This window comes from Zeus faber (genome assembly GCF_960531495.2).
Source record: "Zeus faber genome assembly, chromosome: 18".
Classification (NCBI taxonomy): Eukaryota; Metazoa; Chordata; class Actinopteri; order Zeiformes; family Zeidae; genus Zeus; species Zeus faber.
This window is the reverse complement of record NC_137210.1, coordinates 21822196-21842009: the sequence shown is the minus strand read 5'-3', so window position 1 is coordinate 21842009 and position 19814 is coordinate 21822196. Positions and strand designations below refer to the sequence as shown.

At 44.5% G+C, this 19814-nt stretch overlaps 2 protein-coding genes across 2 annotated transcripts in view; both read right to left on the bottom strand.

The window, feature by feature from the left end:
• Nucleotides 1-1799: 1799 nt before the first annotated feature.
• stk17b (serine/threonine kinase 17b (apoptosis-inducing)) lies at nucleotides 1800-11113 on the bottom strand (the record flags this gene model as incomplete). The annotated part of the gene is made up of 7 exons (XM_080019471.1): nucleotides 10699-11113; nucleotides 7565-7777; nucleotides 5248-5386; nucleotides 4535-4661; nucleotides 3880-3928; nucleotides 2233-2412; nucleotides 1800-2043 (listed from the first exon to the last, which is right to left on the bottom strand). The coding sequence occupies exons 1-7, from the start codon at nucleotides 10824-10826 to the stop codon at nucleotides 1800-1802; spliced, it is 1080 nt and encodes a 359-aa protein (XP_079875597.1). The 5' UTR covers nucleotides 10827-11113.
• Nucleotides 11114-14721: 3608 nt separating this feature from the next.
• Nucleotides 14722-19814, bottom strand: part of hecw2a (HECT, C2 and WW domain containing E3 ubiquitin protein ligase 2a) — a gene marked incomplete at its 5' end in the record, with an annotated part of 28564 nt that continues 23471 nt past the window's right edge. Inside the window, 6 exons of the mRNA XM_080018663.1 lie at nucleotides 14722-15529; nucleotides 16029-16141; nucleotides 16455-16540; nucleotides 17563-17677; nucleotides 18156-18302; nucleotides 18746-18875. Of these exons, the coding sequence (XP_079874789.1) occupies nucleotides 15418-15529; nucleotides 16029-16141; nucleotides 16455-16540; nucleotides 17563-17677; nucleotides 18156-18302; nucleotides 18746-18875 (703 nt within the window). The 3' untranslated portion in view covers nucleotides 14722-15417. The remainder of the gene's footprint in view (nucleotides 15530-16028; nucleotides 16142-16454; nucleotides 16541-17562; nucleotides 17678-18155; nucleotides 18303-18745; nucleotides 18876-19814) is intronic.

Sequence of the window (19814 nt, the reverse complement as noted above, 5' to 3'; positions counted from 1 at the left end):
CGTCAGACGACTCCCCCGGCGAGAGGGAACGGTGCGGAGGGGGAGAATTCCCGATCGCCGGCTTCGTCCGCACTCGGATCGGCGCGGGAGAAACGCGGCTTTTGAAAGGCACCGCACCCAGAAGAGATATCGCGTAGCTTCTTAATGCTGATGAAGGGACGCGTCCGTCCCATGGCTTTGGTGAACGACTTGAGAGCTGCGGCGAAACCCCGGGTTCACGAACGCGGGGAGCGGAGAGCTGCGTCCGCCCCCCCGGCGCACCGGTGCTTAGAAAGTGCCAAGTTCACACTTCTCATTGCGGATAAAGAGGAACCCGACGCGGCTTTGCGAGGAAAGCCATTCGAGTGAGAATGGGGTGTGGCGCGTGGCTCGACTGGATGAGTCACCACCGCCTTTTCGAGCTGGTGCAGTTTTCAAATTTCCCACGGGCCAAACGGGGACGTCAGCGAGACACACGATCACGTGAACTGCCGGTGGGGGGTCAATAAAAAACAAAAACTGGCAGAAAACACTCCACGTTCTCTAACTTGTGCATGTACAGTGTGTGTTTATGGGTCATAACACAAAGAAGGGGAGCGGGTGGGGCGGGGTGGTCCCTGAATTAGAAACACCTGAAGTGGAAGTCCGGAGCCCTTTCAATGCTTGGGAGCGGGGGGGGGGGGTTTCAAGTTCTTAAAAAGGGAGTTCCACGTCAAACCCTCGAGCTTGAAAACAAAAAGTACGGGTTGATCAACGTCGGATACTTTTTCAACAGCCCTTTTCCGGAGGGCATGAGATTCAGGCTAAAGCTGCAACATGTAAGGAATGTAATGTGAACGTGACCCCGCCCTGTACAGTCGCTGCTTGTTCGCGAAAGAGGAACCTCAACCAGCGACGCGGTGCACGGTGACGACACCGGAAAGCAGAAATAGGGATATGACGCGTGAACAGTGATGCTCGACCAAATTCTGGTTAAAAGAAAAACTGTCGAAAGGGCCGGATGTGCGGTCGAATGATGTTAACAATTTGGAATCCCTGAACGTTCATAAGGAGAAAAAAAAATAAAAATAAAAATAATAATAATAATAAACAAATAGGAAACAATCAAAACCGGATCCCGGACTGAAAAGACCGGGGTGAAACTTTGTTTTTAAATCGACGTCATTTAACCTCTTAGCCCCGTTTCCGATTCCGCGTCACCGTGCACTCCATTGCGGTAGCGTGCAAATAAATACAGTACGTCATAAAGGGTGCAACGAAACACCAGCTCGGGACCAGAAACCCACACTGTCACGAGTGATCCCTGACCCTCGGGGCGCGGGTTTTTTTTTTTTTTATGTTTTTTGTTTTTTTAAACAACCCTTTTTTTTTTTTTTTTTTTTTAAAGCTCTCCTCACATGCAGAAAGAACAGTGTTGCATAGATGGTCCTGGAGACGCTCCGCCCTGGCGTCTCGATACGGAGGCAAAGCGGGACCGGCGGGAAGGCGGCCCACATGAAATCTTATTACTTACATACAAACCCCGTGCGTTTCGACAAAGCTGATTCGACATTAGAAATTAAAATTGAGCTGGTTATCTTTGGCTTGAGCGGGGCACTCTTGAACCCAACCAGACAAGTGCTCCTGAAAGGGTGAACGGGGAGGGGGCAGCTGTTTTTTTTTTTTTTTGTTGTTTTTTTGTTTTTTTTTCTTTTTCGATGAACTAAACAATTTAAAAGCCGTTGGGAAGTAGTGGGCAGCCCGGACCTACGACCCTGTTTCCTCTCTTCCTCTCTCCCGCCCCCCACCTTCCTCCTCCTCCTCCTCCTCCGCCTCCTTCTTTAGAAGTCGGCGTCCCCCGCGGCAGCCGTGTCCTCGTCGAAGCGGAATCTTTTCGCGTGGGAGTGCGGCGAGTCCAGGAAGTTCTCCTTGTCCTCGGGGTCCTCGGGCGGGGCGGCCCACTTGACGCCGGTGCTCCGGTCGCGCAGGGCCCGCGGCGTGACCGGGCCGGGGCTCAGGCAGGGGGCGAGCTGCTGCTGGACCAGCCAGGGGTGGCTCAGGCAGTCTGCGGCGCTGGGGCGGTCCCTGCGCGGGGGGGGGGGAAACCGGGGGCGTCATGAAACGAGCGGCGCCGGCTCCGATATAATAATAATAATAATCATAAAAAAATAAAAATAAAATAAAAAAAACTATCGAACTGCATGTGGAACCTTGTGTGGAACCTCGAACTAGACCTGAATTACTTGCACGCACGTTAAAATTCACGTCACTCACTCGGGGGCCTTGACCAGCAGCTTGCGGATGAAGTCGACGGTGAACTCCGACACCCTGGAGAAGGCCTCCTTGCCGTAGTCCACGTTGACCTGGGACACGTTCAGGTACGTCTCCTGCTTGTCGTCCCCCGCGAACGGAGACTCGCCGGTCACCAGCATGTAGGCGATCACGCCCACACTCCTGGGGGGGGGGGGTTTAATAAAGTTCTCAAGATGGACAGAGAAAAATAAAAGGCGCCCGCGGGAACCCAAATAGGTTTTTGGAGTGATGCGGCAGAGCAGGGGTTGCCAACCTTATTCATATCAAGAACCTTCAATTTAATATGCATTAGGCCACAGATCCTATTTGATTTAGGCTCAAATTTTTCAATTTTTTTTTTTTTATTGTTTAATATGATTTCGGCCAAACTTCTAGACTTGTCTATACTATAGTTAGGGAGATAACAGTGAAACTATGAATAAAAAGTCATTATTGTATGTTCTCTCATGGTTCAAACATCTTGTAATCTAATATAAAGGGAGGAATCTTTATCTGTCCGTCCTTTGATTATGTAGACAATTCGTTATCCAATCTACTGGGCGGCACTGTGTTTTGCTGGAGACCGAAGGACGTGCAGTGTGGAATTCGTTGCAATGCAATTTTGGACACGCGATGCGTGTAATATTAATAAACTTTCAATAAATAGTGAGCCAGCGGGGGCGGGGCTTCAGGGGGCACGTCTTAACATTTTGAACGGGTATGCACGAGCCTAATTACAAGTCCAAAATTCTCTGTCTGTATGTCGTTCGATTATCTCCACAACCGTTCATCCGATCTGCTTCACACTTGGCGGGTGTGGGGCTGGGGACCCCAGGAAGCGTGGCGTAGAATTTGGTGCGATTCGGACAGGCGGCGCGTGTAAACAACAAGCGGAACAGCGAGCCGCTCAGCTCTGTGGAGCGGAGGAACAAGGGTACCGGGGGCGCTTTGTGACATCATCGTCAAACTCGCCTGGCCGTCCACATAAACGCAACTAAAATCGTTGACAGAAGAAGCCCGGGCATCGACTGATCCTCCTGAGGTCCCAATATACCTATATCTTACACATTTGGTGTTTTTTTTTTTTTTATTGCCAAGCCATCCTAAAATTTAGCTCAACTGTGCCACTTTGAACGGGCATGCACTAGTTGAAATAATGGCGAAGTTTAACAATCAATCATTTTGCTGAGGATCCCCTGGGAGCTCTTGAAGGACCCCGGCCATAGAGGAACTACAGTATTTTAGAACTTTTGAGACCAAGCTTCTTCAAAGAACCATTTAGACACCCACACCACACTGTGTTGTGTAAGTGAGCTTGTATGGGCTTATTCGAAATATTGCACAATATATTTATATATTGCCTAGAATCCGCCCACTCCTGGAAAACTACAAGACAACTCCATGGGGTCTGTTATTTTCCAAAATGAATGCAATCATTCACCTTCCAACAACTCAAATAAATAATAATAATAATAATAATAATAATAAAAAAAATACTACTATTACTACTACTACTACTACTACTAATAATAATAATAATCATCTTGATATCTCAGGAACCGTTACTTTTGTTGTGTAGTCTGAGAAACAGCGTTCACTAACTAGATGATTAGCATAGCAAATACTCACCACAGGTCGCTGGCTGTGGAGATTGGCTCATAGTTAAGAATTTCCGGTGCTAAATGGAAGTAGAAGAGAAAATAAGGTGGAAGTTTATAATGTGATATTGGTGTACGGAGGAAGATCAGGACCACATGAAAAAAAAAAATTTGCCAATGCGAAAAATGTATTTGAGTTGTACGGTTACTCTCAGAAATCTGAGAATAAAGTCAGAATCCTGACGGTAAAAAAGTCAGAAATACAGAACTCTGAGAATAAATTCAGACCTCTGACTTTGTTCTAAGAATGTGTTCTGTGCCGGCGTCCAATTTATTTCCGACCTCAAATTGGGTCACGTTACTGCCATGCTGACCTATAAATGAACGCTATGACACCACAGTGAATGCCTTCCGTGCTTTAAAGGAGAACTGACGCTCCCGGCATGGAAAGGGCTTTTTCGATAAAATGCAAACTGCATAACAACTATGTGGGATCCTCAAGTACGCAAAATGGCGTTTGACAATTATCAAGACAGTGGGCCATGAGTTATCTGTCTCTGATCTCCGTTTTAATTCCAGCAGAATCAACGCGCCTTTTACTGGTGATGACTTTATTCAGACCACACCTTACTCGATGGTGTGACTAATAAAGCATTTTTTTTTCTTTTTTACGGGCAGGTTCTTACCAACGTATTCGGGTGTGCCGAGAATTTCTCTGAGCTCTCCCCCCGTGCCTATTCTACGTGCCAAGCCAAAGTCCACAATCTTTATATCCCCGGGAGGAGACAGGCTCGTGAGGAGAATGTTCTGTGGCTGGAAAAAAAAGAGATGCGGAGAGAAGAACAGAATTAGAGAACGAGTAAACCCCATTTAAATATCATTTGGACATGAACAATAAAGAAGTCAGCCTCGACTATATGAACAGGGGACATGGCTCCTGGCAGCTCAGTCAAACTGGGCGTGTGCAGTCGTCCTGTAAATAAGCGTTTTCATGCCATCATGGCCCGGGGCTGTGACCTGTTTCTAGAGTCAAGGAGGTTAGGTCTAATGAGGGCCTGTCACCACCTATAATACGAGCCCTGGGCTTCTCCGCTTCATGGGAAACACAAATATAAAGGTATGCACAAACATTGTTTATGGAAATAAGGTGGATTTGACATGTTTGTGAGCTTGCACCTGTGTATTTGAGCTTCAATTTTAAGCGTCGACGGCAAGTGCAGTTTGGAGCGGTTTTCCTTGCCGTCGCCACCTCCATCCTATCTCTTGCGTGCGTGTCTCGAATGTGTGTTTAACAAAGCCTTGAAACCAATTCAATATTGGTAAATACCTAATAGCAGTGCTCACGACTTGTACATAAAAAAAAAAAAAAAAGTGATTTGTGCATCCCCGTCGTACACACCTTGAGGTCCAGGTGCACCAGGTTGCGCTGGTGGAGGTGCTGGACCCCCTCCAGGGTTTGTCTAATCAGACGGATGATCTGGGCCTCGGGCAGCAGCTCCTCAGGCACACAGTGGTCGAAGATCTCCCCACCTGCAGCACTGGAAGCGCGTCACGACGCCAGACGTGAACAGAAATGTCAGGAATGATAGCAGACAGGAACTCTGATCAAAACCCACAATAAGACAAGACAACTCACATTTATGTTGACTCACTGCCAAGAAAAACCGTGGGTGGAAAAATACAATGATGCCGCAAGATGAGCAAGTGTCGGTGTCATAAACAACAAATATTTCCTCTTTTCCTCTGTAAACTTGGGCAACTTCTCTATGATTTCTTAATATGTGTCATAAAGGATAAGGCCTGCGTCTTCTAATACCCTATTTTAGCGCTCGGCCAGGATGCTGAATATGTACATTTTTAGTTGAAATCGTTCAATTCAATGAATGAAGACACATTTGTATTTGTAAATAAGATCATTCATCATTATGAAAAACACAGACAAATTGTTCATTTTGTCTGATGTTCAACAACATCTCTGTCTGAAACTGAACTACTTTCTAATGACAGACAGAAAACAAATCAATAGAAAACAAACAATGGAGTTCTGTGACGTCCATACACAAGCTGGTGGTGGCTGAATGGCCTACACTGTACTTTTATAGTGAGAGAAATACCCTGGAGGTTTTGGCATTTTTATGGGCTATGCGACTGATAAGAAAAATATGACATTCCGACGGCCGTATCATTTAACAATTATTTCACGAGATAAAGGGGTATGTATTTGAAAAGGTATTGAGAAGAAGAAATAAGAGCTTATGAATATAAGTACAAATACTCATTTGCAATTGTTAAAAGTCAGCAAAACACCAAGTGCCAGGTTCAAAACAGTGAAAACCATATGAACTCAATCCAAGCACAAACTCTTGTACAGGACGAGAGGTTAAAATAGAACGAGTGCTTTGATTGTATTGATTGACTGGTTGGTGGGGGTGAGACTAGTCTAACAGCTGACATCCATCAGATACAGACGATGACTCGCTTCCACATCGGGTCTCTCTTTTAAAGAGAGAGGACGTTATGAGAATAACACTTTTTTTTTTTTTTAATCTTGCCTCCAGCTCTGTGCAGAATGAAATCGGTGATGGCACAGAAATGCTCTAATCCACCATGTACAGAGGGGATTCGCTTCCTTTCCAACTGCGTCAATAACGATGCAAAACTTCTGAAATATCAGCAGTCGTAAAATTTTCAAATGGAAACGCACACCTGTTAGGTGTAACTTCCTGTTTACTAATTTGAAGGCTGCTGATTGGATCAAATGAGGCGGATGAACATACGTGGCTTCACAAAGTCAACATCATCGACGTTAGCTCAAGATATATTCTGTCAGCTACGAGGTTAAAACCGAAGTATTAGTTAGGGGAAATGATAAAAACAAAGAGAAAAAAGCTGAGAAATGCATTATTACTCAATAGTATTCAGACGTGTTTTGGCCTACACGATGTTTCTAACTGCCACTTGTATCAACACATACCAGCTCCTGTGTGTCACTCTCCTAATATTGAATGCAGTATCAAGTGCATCTTGTTGTGCACTAGCTCAGGTTAATCAAGTTTCCCCACTTGGTGTTTCCCTCGTGTCCTTTGAGAGATTTTTTTAAACTTTCCTTGGTCTCTGGGAGGGATTAAGCTTGTCTCCGAGTCTCGGCACACCAGACGGATAGGGTGGAAACCACTCTTTTGAGAGGAGGCTTTTCCAAATACACAATAAGTGTTTGGGGCGCGGTTGGAAAAACACGACAGTAATTCACCTTAAGATTGTTTTGCAGATTCCTATGATTCACCGTCCACGTTTTAAATCAAGTTTCGCTTTTCCTTGATATGAAAGCTGTGTGATCCAAGGAAGAGAAATTGGAAGATAAGGGGGAAACATCTCGACGAGGTAAGTGATCGCGAGGCTGACAACGTTCCTTGAAAACAGAGCGCGACGTCTCCTCACTAACACTGACGTAAAAAAAAATAAAAACACAATTCCCGTAAGGTTATGTTCACGGCATAATCATCATATAGTTGAGTTGAGACGGTTGGTTTATAAACAACACAATCCCAAATCAGCCTTGTGACTCAGTCGTAAACCGCGCATAAATATGTCCGTGATGTGCAAGTGCCAAGGGTGTAGGCGTTAACCTATGAGAACAAGTTGGAGAACGACCTCAATAAAAACCAGACAATTAAAAACATAAATAATAATAAATTCTTATTCAGTTTCAAACTCACTATTCCAGCAACAGGATGATGTCGTGGTCCGTCTCGTACGCGGCGTGCAGGTTGACCACGCGGGAGCTGTTCCGGGCCAGCTCCAGGACGGCCATCTCGTGCACGATCTCGGCCCGGCAGTCGCGACCCCGCCGCCGCTTGCGCAGGAACTTGGCGGCGAGCACTCTCCCCGTGAGCCTCTCCACGCAGCGCCTGACCACTGCGAACTTCCCCCTTGGAGAGGGAAGGAGAGGAACGACAATGGGTCAACGACCCACCAAAAAAATTGTTTTGGCGGAACTGTTGTTTTTTGGGGGGTATTTTACTGACAGTACTTGTGGAACTTTTGCTGTCTAGATCTACCAAACTATGTGTTGCGCACATGTAGGTGCCCTCTGGATGACATTTAATAGTAAATCAAGATAAGACAAGACTTTACTAATACCCAGAGGCAAAATCGACTGCCATTGCTGATTGGAGGTGCAAAGTCTTGGATGGATTGGCTGCATTCATTGTGCTGAATGATGATACTTTTAATTTTGGAGGAAATCAGTTACTGAAACCTACCCAGTATTTTAATATGGCCAAATTTGTAAGATATTTTGCGTCGGTTTTCAGACTCTTATTTTGAATTAATTGACACAACATGAATTTAAAATTCCTTTAATAGAAAATGATCATTTGAGACGTTTCTTTAATTTCTTCTTTCCTTTGTTTAATTCTCTGATGTGGATTCTACTGGCCAATCTCTGATGTGTCATCGGTTTAGGTCTTTGATAAAAACATAAATTTAAAAGCACAAGCTTCAAGGTTCATACAAGCTGGCAAACCCAGCAGCCATTGTAAATACATTTCTTATGATCTATGAATCGCCATTTATCAGGCCGCCATAGCCTAGAATGCTCCGAGATGGTTCAACACCATATCTAGGCCAGATCTAGGTCAGCGCAGAGTTAATTTAAGCACATGACACATTTTTATTTATTACGGTCTGAAAGGTTCCTTTATAAAATGCATGGGCTTATCTTCTTGCCTTTGACAAAACAGAAAAGTTCTATTGCTGGCAGGTATGTAAACAAACCCGGGTTACACATTAAAAGAATAAACTAGTCCTTTATTCCACTTATAAAATACAAACGCCTTTAGTAATTGAACCTCTTCTGCAGAAAAATTTGCACAACAGGCGTCATGACCAACAGGATGTTGAGAAAGACATCCAAAACAAATTCAAATCATAATCACATTATTAGGCTATTATCATGGCATCGTCTCATTTATTTTATTCTAGGACATCATCTTCTTTCGTACGTTCCGGGTTATCTGGGTGTGATATTACACAGAATTGAAGGGTGGAAAATGTGGCATCTTACTGCCTCTGCCACATACTTCGAATTACCGACCTTCAGCACTTCCTTCTTTTGCATCTTTCTTGGAAACAGCTGAGAGATGCTGAGTTAAGGGTTAGTGTATGAGAGAGAGAGAGAGAGAGAGAGAGAGAGAGAGAGAGAGAGAGAGAGAGAGAGAGAGAGAGAGAGAGAGAGAGAGAGAGAGAGAGAGAGAGAGAGAGAGAGGAGGTGAGTCGCCTCAGTTATTTTTCCTTTTGTCAGTAGCTGAGCTCAAGGCCGGTTTACAAATGTATTATGTTTCCTTCCTTATATGCAAGCAGAATGAGGAGGAGGGGTGAGATAAATATGGTGCCGGTGTACCAAAACAACAGCAGATAATTAACACTGTGTGCTCTCCCAAGTCCCGTTTGTTTACCAGTTGCCATTTTTCATAGTGACGTTCATTGATTTGATAAAGCAATGCTACTATTTGCTAAATCTTGAAGATCTCCGCAGCTACTTGAAGGACCTTGCAGTGATCCTTGGTGAACAAGATGTTATGTATTCCAGAAAGATTATTTCATCCTTCTTTTGGTCAGTATCTGTCTTCCACGGGTGCTATCCGACACGTTGGCCTAGATTACAATTGAACCTTTGAAATCGGTTGACTTTCCATGAATCCCATAATGCTACATCATTAGAAAAAGCAAACGCATTGTTCTTTGAGCACAGGGAAAGATATTAGCTCCAGAAAACACCAAACCAGCACAGTTTAAATGCGGGAGATAGTACAGTGGAGGACAGTGAGCACTGAGAGCCATAATCTGTATCTGTGTTGAGGCATGCTGCTTATCACCTGAACACAATTCAAAGGATAGATAGTAAGATAATGGGATGGATACCATGATGGTCCGGAGATCAAGGGATGGATGATGCGTTAACTGGTATCAGATAAGGGGTGCGAGAATATGCAAGAGAAGGAAAAATATGTGTGAGTGAATTTGAACGGGTTCTTCCATTTAGGATCAGAGATGAAGCAATGTGGGGATTTCAATTAAAGACCTCCTCATAGAGCTGCAGACAGGTGAGTGCAAGGTCTCTCTCTCTCTCTCTCTCTCTCTCTCTCTCTGATGCAGAAGATTCACTCATTTGGTTTGATAAATCACAATCAGAGACAATGTTTATGTTGAGATGAAGACACCTTGTGTATTCACTATTTAATGCATTTTAAAGCCTGATTGCAAAACTGATTTCAAGACATTTTAAAGACTCGTGTGTCTGCCTTTGGTAAATAGTGATGTAATCCAGCACGTTTGCCCCGTGCGTTATTGTGCTTTCAGATTCAAGACTTTGTGTTTGTCATATGCAGTCATACAGGTTGAGTACGGTGCAGTGAAATGATAAAGGGCAAACTCCAAAGGCTGGGCCAAGGAAAGGAGGAAGAGAACAAATAATCTAAAACCATAAAAACATATACAAGCAAAAATATATATTCCTCAAAATATGCATGCATTATTCTTATTATTATTCGCATTGTTATCATTATTATTATTATTATTATTATTATTATTATTATTATTATGGCAATTTCTTCCTATTTAAAACGTTTAATATTTGTATAACTTTTTTGATATTACTATTATAATTGCCTATTTGTTGTGATGTGTGCTGCTGTACCGCAACTTCCCTCCGGGGATGAATAAAGTACATATCCAGTCTATAATTTCATCTTTTTCAAGCCCGCTGTGTGTTGTGCGTGTATAAGTGCGTGTAATTTCGGGTTCCGGGCGTAAAGTCGAGCATTTAAAACAACCATGTCATCGGGCTCACCTCCCCAGCTCTCCGCAGACCTCGTAGCCTCCCTCCAGGGGCTCGGCGCTGATCGGGGTCTGGGTCTCCCCCAGCAGCCCCGCGGCCAGCCCGCCGCGGCTGTCCAGCCGCCTCCGCGACATCATCATTTCGTGATCTTCCGCGACCGCCTATCTAGACAACGCTCCGTTTAAAAAATATATATGAAATAAAAATAAAATTAAAAAAAAAACTTATCCAGGAAAAAAAAAAAAAACCGTCAAGAGACGCTAATGGAAGTTCCGAGAGTTCACACCGCCCGCCGCTCGGTAACGTCCTGCCGTTGGCTCAACTCTCGTTGTAACTTACCGCGATGGGTCAACGCGGGTGGGTTTAATCCACGCGTGCTCGGCAGCGTGGTTAACGTGTCCTACCGGGAGCGTTCCGGCGCATGGTGTCGGTAAACGGTGCTAACGGACTCAGCGCTCGGTACTTGTCACGGTTGTTTCGGTCCTACTTCCTGACGTTTGACACCGTGAAACGTCACGGCGCTGCGCATGCGTGTTGGCCGTGTGGTTTTTGAAAATACCGGCACCACCTTCTACTTGACCCTGATGGTATGTCCACAGAAGCACTTACTGTTTTGTATTTATTTATATGAACATTTATATTTATATTTATGCATATATTTATTAATATATATAGTTATGTATAATTTAATATATAATTGAATATAATATATAATTAAATGTATTTATTTGTTTGTTTATTTATGTATTTATTTATTTGTTTCTATGTATATATTTGTTTGTTTGTATATTTATATGTATTATGTATATGTAATCATTTATTTGCCAAAAGCTAGGAGACGGTTATTATTATTTTTTTAATCGCCTTACCCAGGGGGTCCCAAACGGTGGTCCGTGGCCAAGGGCCCTCTACAGAATGGCATTGGCTCCGCAGCAAAATCAAATATATAGATAAATTGTTTTCATTTAATTGCTTTACATGCTTGTTTGTTTGTGTGTTGTTGTTTTTTTCGCAAAATATATTCACTCAACTGATGGCTAGTTGACATGTTTCTGTTCAACCTGAAACCCCTCATCAGTTTATAACAGGCAGATCTCTGGTCGTGGTGACTCCACTGAGTACACCTGCAAATGACCGCTGTTGGGATGATGTTTTGGGGGTTGATCTGCACACACGCCATGAACAAAGCTCCTCATGACATACGAAACAAATACCCACTCGTGTATACTTAAGTAAAACTTGCCATTTGTCGTCTTTTATTACAATCATTGGAGTGAAATGGAGACGTACTTACAGGAGCTTTGCATAGAGTGAAGTTCTGAAAACGGGAACCTGGTCCTGCCACGAATGGGCCGGACGAGGGGATTTAGAAGCAAGCGCCCGAATCTCAGCGGGCAGCGTGGGAAGCCACGGCACGGAACGTTTCTTGCGGTGCCCGAACGACTCCGATCCCGGTGTGAAATCGCGATCGATCCCGTTGTTAATCGTGCCGCGCGTCGGCCCCCGGGAAGCAGACGTGTGGTGTGAGGGTGTGGTCAAGCCAAGAGACGCGGTTGTTAGACTGAAATTGAGAGTCGGCCCAATGGTTTACTATGCAAGCCCCAAAACCTTTGGTACATTAAGTGCAAAATATATATTTATACACACAACGGGACGGACGTACATGTACAATTATATACAAAGTTAGAGAGACAGACGTAACCGCACACATGGTACACATACAAGTGCTTTCAATTTTGTTGAATCAAAACAGCCCTATTGATTTTTCGTGTCTCTCCGTGAACAATGAGCCGTCGCCCTCTCCGTCACCGCCGCCCGAGTCCTCGGACGTGTGACCACGCACAAAATGAAAGGAACGATGACACCTTTTTGGAGCGTGCTGCCGTGACGCCTTCCACCGCACTGTCATAGGTAGATTGCCGCGGTACGTCGGCCATTCCGCCCCCCCCCCCTTTCACCAAAAATGCGCCTATTCCCCGGACCCCGCTCGAATGAAGGGCGGCATCCAGATACGACAGTGACAGGTAAGCGTAGGGCCGCACGCCGCAAGTCAGCGCCGCCACCGACGTGACACCCCTTCCCCCAGCTCCCACTTTGTAACAATATCCTCATGCAAATATGCTAGTAAGGACAGTGTGTTGCACTATTTCGGCATGCAATAACGAGCTATAACACGACGCCACTTAGGAGCTTCTGACATGGTGCTGCTCACCGAGAAAGTTGACCGAGAAGGCCCCGCATGCAGTATTGGACAGGGGCAGGGATGGGGAGGCCCGCGGGGGGCGTCGACTCATACCATCCCGGCCCCTGTGGACTAGCTCCGATAGGACTTTGTACAGTAGTTGTAATCGTGCATGCACCCCGTAGAAAATGAATTAGTCTGCGTGAGCGTTTCCTGTGTGCGTGTGTGTGTGTGCGTATGTGTGTGTGTGTGTGTGTGTGTATATGTCTGTGTGTGATTAAAATGTACGAGACAAGAGTGACAAGGTGTTTCAGGGTTAATTCGCTAAAAAGTCTGAAAAGTGTTTCATCACATGCTTTCAAGACAGATAAAGACTATATAGTCTGACGTGGACATGTGCGCCCCCGAAAAACGTTATTGTTCTATCGTGTAATATTCATAAATGATGTCGGTTCCTGACTCCCCTTTGCCGCGCAGTAATCATATAACGTGTGTGGTCATGCTGCCACCTTGTGTTGATGTCTCTGATTTAGGCGCACGCCACCTTCTCTAATGGTTTTGGTCTTTTTTTTCATCTTATCCTTCTTTACTTGATAACAGGAGGGGCCATCACAACCTATTTTAACTTTATTTTACTCGCTGAAATTTGACTTTTCCGGTTTAGAGCACACTGATTTGCAGCCCAGCGGCGTGCCCTCACCGCGTGTTTTTGGGGACGCGGGATAACAAGGCATGCCGAGCCCGCCACGACTTCGAGGGTCAAATTACCTCCATTTTTTTTTTTTTTTTTTTTTTTTGGTTCCGTTTCTTTTTTTTTTTGCTATCGAAATGTTTCGAACCCGAGATTCCGACAGAGAGCCGCGTCCTCTTCGGCCCCCGGAGCGAAATGCCCGCGCCGACGCAGGCCTCTGGGCCGGGAGCGGGTCGTCCGGGTTCATACATTCAGTCACTGATTTGATACATTCATCACTTTCACTTGATGGGAGGCAACGGCACCAGTGAGAAGGACCTTTGTGTCTCATAACAAATCTATTCACTCGAACAAATATCTGGAATATTAAAACAAAGAAAAAAAAAAGAAGAACTGAACACAGAAGTGCTGTATTTCCATCCGTGCAAATTTTGTTTCATTACATGGAGTGAATCTGAGAAACCGAGCACGCTGCAAACATGAAATGCTCTAATATTTTTTGCAGCTCAAAGAAACGAGAGGTTGTGTGTGTGTGTGTGTGTGTGTGTGTGTGTGTGTGTGTGTGTGTGTGTGTGTGTGTGTGTGTGTGTGTGTGTGTGTGTGTGTGTGTGTGTGTGTGTGTGTGTGTGTGTGTGTGTGTGTGTGTGCGTGTGTCTGCTTGTAATTGTCGTCCGTTGCCTTTTACGGTCTGATATAAAAGCTCTGACATTATAATATTAACAGTCGAGATCAGAACCCGCCGTGATTTCCGGAACCACATAAGGTCAATGGCCGGGAGCGGCGTTGTCCGTCAATTCGTAATCTATGAGTTGTAACCGATTTATCCGTCTAATTCTAAGATAGTTGTACTGAAAACAAGCAAACTTTTTTGCCTTAGAACAGTTGGTCTTACACAAATTTGTATGTACAGTCTGTCTTGACATGTTTTATATGCACTTATCTGAGAGAGTGTGTGTGTGTGTGTGTGTGTGTCTGTGTGTGTGTGTGTGTCTGCACTCGCGCTTTTCCCGGCTTACTCCGCGTCTCAATGCCGCGTCAAAACTCCGAATCGAAACCCCGAAATGATTTCCTCGCGTCTCTCGGCGTCCTGACGAGAGACGCCTCAAAAGAAAAAAACAAAAAACAAACAAAAAAAAAAAAAAAAGAAAACACGGTGGTGCGCGATTACTAAAAACAAAGCGTTGTTTTCTCCGTCCGCGTTGGCGCGGGTGCGTGGTTGGCGTTCAGGTAACAAATCCATGTGTAGCGCAGTTCATTACACCGCAGCCCCAGAGTAGAAATGACACAGTTTAGAGGTCCAGGGGGAGGAAGGGAGTGGGGAGGGGGCGCTCTAGGAGGAAGCGTGAGGGTTCGGAGCAGCTGTCTCTGGGTGCAAGGTCCAGGCCGGGCTCCCTGGGGAGGGGGGTAAGGGCGCGGCTGGAGATCCAGTGTTTCGAGACCGTGAAGCCAAGAGGTAAAGGACAGGCGTGGCTCTAGGAGGGAAGTTCTGTTGTTAAAAAAACCCAAATAAAAAAAGGGGAAAAAGCGAAAGGTCTTCTGATTGACTTTTATTTTTTTCAGATCGTTCCGCTCCTTTTTTTCTGGTACGCGGTTACTCAGTCACGTCCCGCCAGAGCTGTATTGGAGAGACCGGGAATCGGAAACGAAACCTGCACGTTGTGTGGGTGAGCGCTGGGGAGGAGGGCCAGAGGTAAAAACAGTGGAGGTGAACTAGGTCGGTCGCCCTTTCGGCGTGTTCTCGTTATTCCTGGAAACCTCTCACGTAGTAAAAACTCTGAAATTCAGTTTTTTTGCTGTCTTTTCCGGCATCATCCATTTTGGGGTTTTATTTTTTTATTTTTACTTTTTTTTTTTTTTTTTACTCCAGACCAAAAGTGCTAGTTTCCTCCACGGCGGTGACCAGCTTCTCGTAGAGCATGGAGAAGGAGGGGTACGGTGGGAGGTCGAGACGATTAAAGCAAGTGTGAGCCCTACGGGAAACGAACACACACACACACACACACACACACACACACACACACACACACACACACACACACACACACACACACACACACACACACACACACACACACACACACACACACACACACACATTTTAGAGGAATTATGATTGTCAATATGACATTGATACAAGAAGCTTTATCTGAAAGTAGTGGTAAAATATCATATAAAATATAATATTTTATCATATCATATTTGAAAAGCTCATTCCAAGAAAAAGTGGATGAAAAAATAGAATTTAAAAAAACAAAATAAAATAAAAGAGATTAAATCTATAAAACAAAAATCTATAAATGTGCAGTTGTAGAATTAGTAAAATAAATCACACAGGTCATAACATAGATCATAGATCATGAATTACCTAGTCAAGTTTACCCAATGAGACATTTAAAATATATTGTCCTGAATTAAAAAAAACTCTATATACTGGATGACACATTAGTGTTGGGCCTTGATGTATCTTACCTGGGTAAGGAGGTGATTTTGCCCCACTTCTCCACACAGAATCTGCGGGGTCCGTTGCTGCCCCGGAGCGAGGCAAAACCCTCGTAGGGAATGCTGGAGGTGCCGGTCACAAACTAGAGAAAACAGGGCGATGCAGTCACATCACATGCTTGTCCCACTGAGATGTATATATTTTTTTGTGAGTGAATGAATGTGCATACACTGAATTAACTGAATTGAATGAATTACTGACATTGAATTAGATTGCATTTATTTCCTTATCCATTTGATTTGTGTTTTTCTCTCATTTCCAGCCCTCGTGCAACATGTTCCAAAAAAATCAGTTGCAATGTGTGGAACTAGATGTGGTACCGCGGTGTAATGCGGTGAACCGCCACGTGGGAGCGGACTGTGTGCATGCGCCCGTCCACGTGCCAGCCCCCCTACCTGCAGCAGCCTCAGCCTCTGCTCATTGTTGAACCTCTCCACCGCCGCCCAGAACCAGCGAATCACTATGTGGTTGTCATGGTAACCTGGGGACGGAGAGTTGGCGGTGCATGAGTCAGACTAAATGGCAACCCCCGCCGCTTCTTTCCTGCCTTTTTCCTTATTAATGAGCGAGCCCCGACGTTCAAAGATTAATGGTGAAAAGCCGTCGCATCGGAGCCAATTAGTGTATTAAAAGAGCCTCGCTGTTCGGCTGGATGTCCAGGTCCAGCCGCTTGAAGAGGATTTTTAACTTGATCTCTCCCAAAAATGACGAGGATGGATATGGTGCTTCTCACTTTCTGCTTTGTGCCGTTTTTTCATTGTATAATTCGCTTAAATTGGCTTTTTTTTTTTTCCCCGGCAGTATCCTCTTTTTTTTGGAAATCAGTATCTCAACGACTCCTCATCAAAGTAAGCAGGTTTTATATGAAAGCTAATTCAATGAATCCCGCGCCCTCTACTTCAGTGGTTTCTGTCTGTTGAAGCGGCTAAACACCTTAATCTGCAGAGGACTTTCCGTGAACTTTTAATCCGGTGATGAGCAGAGTTTCTATTTTTACTCGCAGCAACCCCCAAAGTGTCCGCCCTACGCTTGTTTGAGGTTGACAAGATTATGCTTCCCAGAAACCATTCCCACTTCATTTTACGGTGGCCGGGAAGAAGGTGAGGCAGCCTGGCCAGGCAACTGAATCCGCCCTCCTTTCCCTCGGTGACTCTAAAAGCGAGGCACTTTCGGGGAGGGAAATTCACAATTAAAAAACGACGAAAGTGTATTTTTTATATGTTTCTATTTATACTTGTCATGAAGACACAAGACCTTCCTGGTGCGGTGGACAAAAAACATCGACGAAACGCGAAGCTCCCAAAAAAACCTGAGTATTCCCTTTCACCTCCAGCGGCTCCGGGAGAAAGGAGCGCTCGGCTCAGTTTACGCACAAAAAAACAAAACAAAACCTCACAACTGAAAAAATAATAAAGTATTTCCTGCCTCTCGGCTTCTGCGCGCCCTCAAACATCTCACTCGGGCCTGTTTATTATGGCGTCCCCTCTGTAAGTCCTCCAATACCTCCTCTGTACTCCGTGTTGTTCCTCCAGTCGGCCAAGTCGATCTCTGCAGTGCCAGCGATGACCAGCTCCAGCTCCCTGGCGTCGAAGACCGACACGAGCCGCACGTCCACCACCTAGCGCGTGTGTGCGTGCGCACACACACACACACACACGCGCGCATGCACACACACACACACACACACACACACACACACACACACACACACACACACACACACACACACCCACAGATAGTTCATATTTATATGGCTTTAAAGTTAAATATAGTCTGCTCGTGCTTCAAAGTCCTGTGGACATCTTGCATAGGGTTTATATTAGATTGTGTGGTTACTCTGGTTGTCAAGGTTTCCGTTAACTGTAGTAGGTTAAAGATAATAGTTTCGGGCTGTTTAACGCCGACAAGTAAGCACATGTAGGAAGACTGTTTTGTCCCTTCACGCTGTGATCCCGTGCATGGTCCCTCTGTCACCGCTTTGTACTGCAAAGCTTGATTTGCGACTGCTTTGCTTTACTGTCTTATCTTCCCGGATTGAAACTCCACATTCTGAGCTGTCCTCCCTCCCTAAGCCCCAGCGGAACGCCGCGCAGTACCTCATAGAATCCTCGGACGAGGCTCTCCGTCTGCTGGGCTACTCCCCTCTCAATACGCCACTTGACCATGCGCTCGATGTACTCCTTCTTGTTCTTCTCCGACACGGGGATGCCGGCGCCCCCCGGCTTCAGCTCCCTCTCCGTGATCTACACAATGAGATGCACATGTTGGTAGAAATTATTATTATTATTATTATTATTAATAATAATAATAATAATAATAATAATGATAATAATAATAATAATAATAATAATAATAATAATAATAATAATAATAAACTTTATTTGTATAGGACCTTTCATACATGACATATAACTCATTGGGCTCTACATCAAAAGAAAGCCATCAAATAGATACAATCAAACTAAAGTATTCAAAGCATTGAGCAAGTTAAAGCATTTCGAAAGTAGAATTTTAAGTTGACAGTTGAATTGACAGCATTTCAGTTTTGTCAGTTTTTTACATTTATTCATAATCAGCAGGAGGGGGGGGGGAGGGTGAATCAACCGGTGATCCCAATCGATCGATCGACCAACAAATCAATCAATCAATCAATCAATGAACTGATCAATCGATCGATCACACACACCTGTCCAAAGACCTCCTCATTGACAGTGAAGGTGAGGTCCAGCATGTCCTCAATGTCGTTGTCCTTCATCCACTGCAGGCTCTGGTGGAACTCCTCATCCAGGAACTCCAGGTCGCTCAGGTCACATGGTCTGTGAGGGGGCGGAGCATAACAGAGAGGTAGGTCCCAGTCACGGGGAGCTCATGGATCAATCCATACATCACACATAATCATTGAATACGGTAAGTACGTTTGATTGATGGTCTACCCCAGTGAAAATGTCATCTGAGGCCTTTTTCTGAACAGTGGTAATATTCCATGCAAGAGAACCTAAAAGTAGGTTTTGATTTATTATGTTGCACGGGATATTTATTGTATTTTTAACATTTTATGTTGCCACCATGGCCGAGCATTCTCAGGCTACATAGTCTCATAATCAACATCCACATTAACCCCCATTAAAACAGATAAATAAACACTATGAATATATTCATAGTAAACAACCAAATAATATATTTTTATATTTTTCAAGATATTGCTGGAAATGTTGGATTCCCTCATTGATTTCCTACAGAGTAGAGGCAGCGTAGAGGTAGAGTAGAGTATGGGTAGAGTAGAGTAGAGGTAGAGGAGAGGAGGTTGTTGAATAGAGTAGTGGTAGAGTAGCGGTAGGGTAGAGTAAGGGTAGAGGGAGGGAGAGTCCTTCTCTTCTGGAAGAACAACAGGCTTCGCTTCCCTTTGGAGCTAATCTCATATTTCCCGGGACAGGGGTTGTTTGTCTGTGACATCATCAGAGATTCCTTTATCCATTCCATAAGTAATCAACAAATAATTCAGAGTAATCATCTTATCGACATACAAAAATAATACGTTTGTCAAAATGTTCTTAGCATTTTTTGGAAGACTCTTTTTTTTTTTTAATTTCTGCCGGCCGTGGGCGTTAGTACAGATGATCCTTTAAATGTCGCCTGTAAAGCCCTTTGAGACGGTAACTGTGATAACGGGCTTTATAAATAAATCTGACTTGACTGACATTGAAGTGTGAAACAAGATAACTGCCCGACCATTGCATTGACCATTGCAAACACAA